General features: G+C 34.6%; 1 protein-coding gene across 1 annotated transcript in view; it reads left to right on the top strand.

Annotated features, from left to right (window-relative positions):
* Positions 1-6,766, top strand: part of LOC107735591 (RAB6A-GEF complex partner protein 1-like) — a 46,311-nt gene extending 39,545 nt beyond the window's left edge. Inside the window, exons 19-25 of the mRNA XM_016547254.1 lie at positions 2,100-2,258; positions 2,356-2,492; positions 3,354-3,649; positions 4,218-4,418; positions 4,495-4,672; positions 4,755-4,943; positions 6,156-6,766. Of these exons, the coding sequence (XP_016402740.1) occupies positions 2,100-2,258; positions 2,356-2,492; positions 3,354-3,649; positions 4,218-4,418; positions 4,495-4,672; positions 4,755-4,943; positions 6,156-6,435 (1,440 nt within the window). The 3' untranslated portion in view covers positions 6,436-6,766. The remainder of the gene's footprint in view (positions 1-2,099; positions 2,259-2,355; positions 2,493-3,353; positions 3,650-4,217; positions 4,419-4,494; positions 4,673-4,754; positions 4,944-6,155) is intronic.
* The last annotated feature ends 265 nt before the right edge of the window (positions 6,767-7,031 follow it).

The following is a 7,031-nucleotide window of genomic DNA, read 5'->3' on the forward strand; positions in this document are numbered from 1 at the left end:
TCAGAGTAATCATGTCATCTCCATAAGAATGACATGATTGCCAGAACAAATTTACCGGGATTTTTGAAAAGGTCCTGTTCTCATGATCTAATAATGGTAACTTACCGGTAATTTACCAGAACTGTATGTGTGAAAGGGGCTAAACTCTTCCTCTGCATATGCTGTGAATTTGAATTGCTTAACGTTCATCTGGGGAAAAAGTGTGCATTATCTCACTAGATTTGTAACGCAAGTAATTTATAAACCTTTGCCAACACAGCAGAATACATCAACCTATGTCTAAATATGCCATGTATTGTACATCAATTAATCATTAGTTGCAGCCCTAGATTAGTTAAAATATTTCAAAATCCAACTGCATTGTTTTACTTTTTGTAATTAAAAGACAAATATTTTGTCATTGAAAATTTATTTAAAATAGTATTAATATTGTCACATTCTAGTGAACCAAGTATCTGTATTTTGTCTCATCTCGTGAGCTAAGTGTATTGTCACACCCCTAGTGTCGATAAGCGGTGATATAGCTCATAAATTTCCTAGTGTATGATATAGCTTTCATTCTTCAGGTCAGGTTTTATTCATGAAAAAATAAATCAGTTTGAATAAAGAAAGCAATAACTTTGCCATAGTATCCTTTCAAATGTTAAAGTTGCCACAGTCATTGCATGCTTTGCATGTGCTGCCCCGTCCCGCCCCCGGAAAAAATATACCTGTGCTACTTATGACTGCTTTTGTGCTCCAGGGTCACATTTACATTCTTTTCTTTTCAGTCTTCAGTAGTTTAACCCACTTTAAGTGGTTCTGTGGTGTAACAAATAAATTAAAATGTTGCAGAATTCATTCTTACAAATTTGTATGAATTTTAACGAATGAATATCAGCTCTCGAAAATGCTAGGATTTAAGCTTAAATTGCTACATGTGTGACTTGTAAAAAGGAGGTCAAACTATTTAAATATTTGTATGTTAAATGTGCATAGTTTGCAGTAAATGTAAAATTTGTTGTTTTCGAAATACAGTAGTCAACATTTGAAGTGGATCAAAAAAGTTAATCAAAGTTGTCCTAAGACAAGAATGCATTTTGGTTTTAGGTTTTAGGACAACTTTGATGAAAGGTTTTGATCCACTTCAAATGTTGACTAGTGTACACTACATAATCAACCTCTTTAAATCAATAATTTAATATTTATTTTTTATGTATATTCTTCTTTTCCATCTTCAGTAGTTTAACCTACTTTAAATGATTCTGTGATGTAACAAATGTAAAAAATGTTACTTTAAAAAAATTAAAAAAAAAGTAAAATCCTAAAAAAATTATGAATTATTTAAAAAAAAAAAGTTCATACAAATTTTGTTAAATATGAATAATTTGCCACTTTTCATATATTTTACCATTCATATTCTTCTTTTCCATCTTTATTAGTTTAACCTACTTTAAATGATTCTAACAAATTCAAATAATGTTACAAGTAAAATTCTAAAAATATGTATGAAAATATGCAATCTTACAAAACATTGTATGAATTTTTGTGAATGAATATGAGCTCATAAAAGCACTTGAAATGCTAGATTTAAGCTTAAATTACTTGATATCTGACATAAACTGAATATTAGCTTGCAGAAGTAGTAGTCATTTTAGTGAATCAGTTTGTTTGGACAGTTCATTCAATTGAATTGATTCAGAAAATAGAGATTCTTCAATTCCAGTAGTGGCTTCATTATCTGTAATGTAGCTTGTTGAACCAGTTAAAAACTCAATTTTAAGACTCGTCTGATCTGATAAAAATATGTGACATACTTTATTTCCGCCCAGTAGATTTTGTAGTGTGGAGGATATCGTTTATATATTTTTCTCTCACACTCAGATTTGTGTTGATAATTGAAATATTTTGTATAATAAAATTTGCATTTCTAATAATAATTCATTTCTAATTTCTAATAATAAAATATCATTTCTGAATGAACTCGTGGAACAGTCATGTATTTCTAAACCCTGATTTTTTTTAAACCCTGATGATAATGGAAGATGTCAGTCAGTAGAAAAGGAAGGAGGGGTATCTGATTGAATCTTATTTATATTATTTGTATGTTTTGCTCTCAGAATATGGAGGTTCCGGCGGTCAGCCGTCAACACGCCACTCTGCTCTTCAACACAGCTCTGGAACAGGGCAAATGGGATCTGTGTCGTCACATGATCCGCTTCCTGAAGGCCATTGGTTCAGGGGAGAGCGAGACTCCGCCCAGCACACCTACCACTCAGGTGAGATGATGATGATGGTGTGTGAGGCTGAGATGCTGTGTGTTGAAGATCCTGTGCTGATGTGTGTGTGTGTCTGGTGTGTGTGTGTGTGTTGCAGGAGCAGAGCTCCACGGGGGGCTTCGAGTTCTTCCGGAACCGCAGCATCAGTCTGTCTCAGTCGGCCGACAGCATTGCCGGAGGAAAGTTCAACCTGCAGAAGACCCTGAGCGTGCCGTCTGGACCGTCCTCCAAAGGGTAACACAACATATGTGATTTAAATATGTGTCTCAGATAGTAACACACCCGCTCTCTCTGATTCATTTGAGTGAATCCGTTTGTTTGGACAGTTCATTCAGTTGAACCTGTTCAGAAGACAAAGATTCTTTAATTCTTGTCTTTCTTTTTTAATCAGTATATGTAGTTAAATGCTGCTAGTCAACACTGTTTTAGCTCTGATATAGAAATGAGAGGACCTTGACTGTATTTTACCTGCTTTACATTACTAATAGGGCTGTATGATTAATCGCAAATAAAACTGGAATCGAAGCGAAGGATTAAATAAAATAAACCATTTTCTCAAACTTGTAATTATAAGCACTTCTAAACCAGCTGTTGTCAACAAAAGAGAAGCTTTTTTGAAAATAAAAAAATTAAGATAAATAAAATTAATAAATATTGGTGGTGTTGTTTTACAGTTGTGCTGTAAAATTAAATAAAATAAAATAAAAATGTATTATTATATTTTCCTGAAATACTCATTTATTTAACAGTAAAAAAATTGTTAAAAATATAATAAACATTATAATATATTCTAGTGATTTTTTTTTAAAATAAATAGTAGTCATTTTTATTTGGTTTCATTTTATTAAGTAATAATAATAATAATTATTATTATTATCATCATCATCATTATTATTATTACTATTATTGTTGTTGCTATTTTATTATTTTTTATTTGTTGTTTTTTTCCCCCATTGCAATCATAATTTGATTTTCTCTAAATCATGCAGCCCTAATTACTAGTACCTTGTACTTTGAAGTAACTTGACCAACACTGACACACAACATGGTTCAGTTTATATGATGATGTGTGTGTGTGTGTGTGTGTGTGGTCAGCGGAGAGCGCTGGTGTAAGGACAGTGACTCTGCGGAGAATCTCTACATTGATATGATGCTGTGGCGTCACGCGAGGCACCTGCTGGAGCAGATCAGACTGCGGGATCTGGGCTGTTTCTCTGCTCAGCTGGGCTTCGAGCTGATTGGCTGGCTGTGTCGGGAGCGCACGCGGGTCGCACGGATCGACGACTTCGTTACCGCCCTCAAATGCCTGCACAAGGACTTCCTGTGGCCATTTCCTGTAATCCCAGCATGCTCCATTAGCTCGCCGCTGAAGAACGGACGCTGCCGTCCAGGTGTGTGAATGTGTTTTCCACCTGTAAAATCACAAAATATATGTTTACACACACATATATAATTATATTTTTTTCTCTCTCTAAATTATATATCTAAATATAAATTAAAAGTTAAAAAATAAAAATGTGCATGTTTTATTTTAATTAAATATGTTAAAATTTTAAAAATAAAATAATTATGTATTTAAATATTATTTTTTAATGAATGAAAATAAAATTATTTTATTTTACATTTTCCAAATGTTATATATAAATAAAAAATAAAAATCAAACTCAATATATTTAAATTATTATATATATTTTTAAAAACATTTTTACATTTTTTTTTATATAACACATGATTGTTTTTATTATTTGTGTATGTATATATATATATATATATATACAGTATATATATATATATATATATTTAGATATAATATTTTTTTTACATTTCTTTTTTTTTCCCAGCCGTTCTGTAAAACATCTTCTTTGCATTACTTATCACAGGCTGTGTTTGTAACTCTGCTGACTATATGTAAATGAGCTGTTATGATTGACCAATCACATGATCTCTCTATCTCGTTAGTGTTGAGTTCTCGTTTGCTGAAGTCTCAGTCTGCGGACAGTTTGCTGAACAGTGACATGGACACCACGCCCCCTCAGGTCACCACAGCCAATCACAGCTGGCTGGACAGTTTGGGGGCGGTCTCAAAGGAACTGGGCTCCGCCTCCTCTCACGGAGGGCCGCAGACGCAGGAGGCGTTTCTCTCTCCTCTCATCAACAAAGGTTTGCGTTAAACCAGTCTGTGTGTTGGTATCTCTTTCTCTTTCTATCTGTCTCATGTTATTTTTCTGTTTATCAGGAGAGGAGTGCAGCATCGGTTCAGCCACGGACCTGACTGAGACCAGCTCCATGGTGGATGGTGATTGGACGATGGTCGACGAGAATTTCTCCACCCTCAGTCTCAGCCAATCAGAGCTGGAGCACATCTCCATGGAGCTGGCCAATAAAGGGCCGCATAAAAGTCAGGTTCAGCTGCGGTGAGTCAGTCCAGTCTGATGAATCTAATGCAAGCGATCGTCGAGTCTGATGACGAGATGCTGACGTGAGTGTGATTAACAGGTATCTGCTGCACGTCTTCATGGAGGCCGGCTGTCTGGAGTGGTGCGTCGTCATCGGGCTGATCTTACGAGACGCCGGCGTCATTAAGCAGGTCGTGGGGTTTTTGGACAGTCCAGAAGTCCCACCAGAAACGGTCCAGAGCATCCGAGCCGGTCTGAAAGCTGTCGACCTGTGGGCCTCGTCTGATTGGTCAGTATCACTGGCAAATTTCATTTCATATATTAATGTATTTGTTTAATGTGTTTAAGTGCTAATCATACACATTTAATGAGAAAATAAAGATATATAATTTAGAGAAAAATGTAAACAAAAATGATTTAAATTAATCCTGTCATTTTTTTTTTTCTTAAAAAATGTATGCACTACTGTATCTGTAATAGTTTTTAATGGTTTTAATTAAGTCTTTTCTGCTCACCAAGGCTGCATTTATTTGATCAAAAATATTGTAAAAATTTTTTAAATATTATTACAATGTACAACAGCTGTTTTCTATGTGAATATCTGTTAAACTGTAATTTATTTCTGTGATCAAAGCTGTATTTTCAGCATCATTACTCCAGTCTTCAGTGTCACATGATCTTCAGAAATCATTCTAATATGCTGATTTGCTGCTCAAGAAACATTTCTGATTATTATCAATGTTGAACACAGTCGTGCTGCACAATATTTTTGTGGAAACTGTTATACATTTTATTTTTCAGGATTCACAGATGAATAGAAAGTTCAAAAGAGCAGCGTTTATTTGAAATATAAATCTTTTGTAACATTATAAATGTCTTTACTGGCACTTGTGATCAATTTAATGCATCCTTAATGAATAAAAGTATGAATTTCTTTTTAAATAATCTTACTGATCCCAAACTTTTGAGCAGTAGTATATAACTGTATAAAAATATATATTCAAAAGTGAGGGGTCAGATATTATTTTTTTGTTTTTTATTTTTTGTTTATGATAATAAATAAAAATTAAATTATAACTAAACAAATAAAAATTAATATGACCCCACACTTTTGAATATATTAATATATAGTGAAATTATATTAAACCAAAAAAAAAATAATATCACTATATATAAATATATATTCTGAAATGTGGGGTCAGACATATTTTTTGTTATATTTTGTATATTTATCATTTTATTTTAATTGTTTTATTTTCATATCGGTATAAGTATATATTCCAAAGTGTGGGGTCAGATATTCTTTATTTATTTGCTTATTTTATTTTTTCACACTAACATCCAGATGTAGTGTCAGTCATTGTTTCTTACAACAAAAACATTTGATGTTAGTTTTCCACCCTCTCTCTGACTCTTACGGTTTGGTTACTTCTGTACTGTTTCTGATGTGAAGTAAGCATTTATTCACACTCTCTCTCTCTTTCTGTGTGTGTGTGGTCAGTCTGGGCTACAAGCCGTTCCTGAACCTGATTGGTCCGCAGCTGCTGAAGCTCCTGGAGGTTCCTGTGGAGCAGGTTCAGCCCGAAGCCTTCCAGCCGACCGGAGCGTCCAAACTGAGCGAGCCTCCGCTGCTGCTGCTGCCCCGAGCCGAGGAGCTGACCGCTGCTCACCCGCTGCCCTCGGACGGCCCCGCCGGAGCCAGCGCCCGGCCCCTGAACGACACGCCGCCGGAGGAGCAGGAGCCGCTGGAGGAGGGATCGTACGACTGCAGGCTCTCATGATGCCGCGCTCCAGCGTGTGTGTGTGTGTGTGTGTGTGTGTGTGTTCCTGCTCGTCCACACTGCAGTGTCCTGTGTGTTTTGCTGCGTTTTCAACATCCTGTGGTCAACAGCATCATGTTTTTCTCTCTTCACCTCCACGCTGCAAAAAATCTGTTTCTTCGTTAGTATTTTTGTCTTTTTTTGTTTTTAGCTCTTCCAGTACAAACATCTAAACATTCTGACATCAAGATACATTTACTGGAGAAATCAAATATCGCTGATAAAAGTCATCAAAATGAATCGAGTTCATGCTTAAAACAAGAAAATATATCAATGTTGTTGTTTGTTTTTTTTGGGGGTAAAAATTTTGATTTTCTTTTATAATATTTATTAAATTATCATATTTGTTCTTATTTTAAGCATAAACTCACTTAATTTTGATCATTTTTCAGACTGGTGATGTAATCAGACACATGCATTTATTTTACAAATTTATTTTGCAAGTAAGATGCTAAAATTCATTATTGATAGTGATTTTTTTGTTATTAATCTTAAATATGCATTTTTTTAATTGCTATATCTATTTTTCACCTCTCTCTCTCTCTCTCTCTCTCTCT

The sequence above is a fragment of the Sinocyclocheilus rhinocerous genome, unplaced genomic scaffold (assembly GCF_001515625.1).
Source record: "Sinocyclocheilus rhinocerous isolate Xijiao unplaced genomic scaffold, SAMN03320098_v1.1 scaffold4933, whole genome shotgun sequence".
Classification (NCBI taxonomy): domain Eukaryota; kingdom Metazoa; phylum Chordata; class Actinopteri; order Cypriniformes; family Cyprinidae; genus Sinocyclocheilus; species Sinocyclocheilus rhinocerous.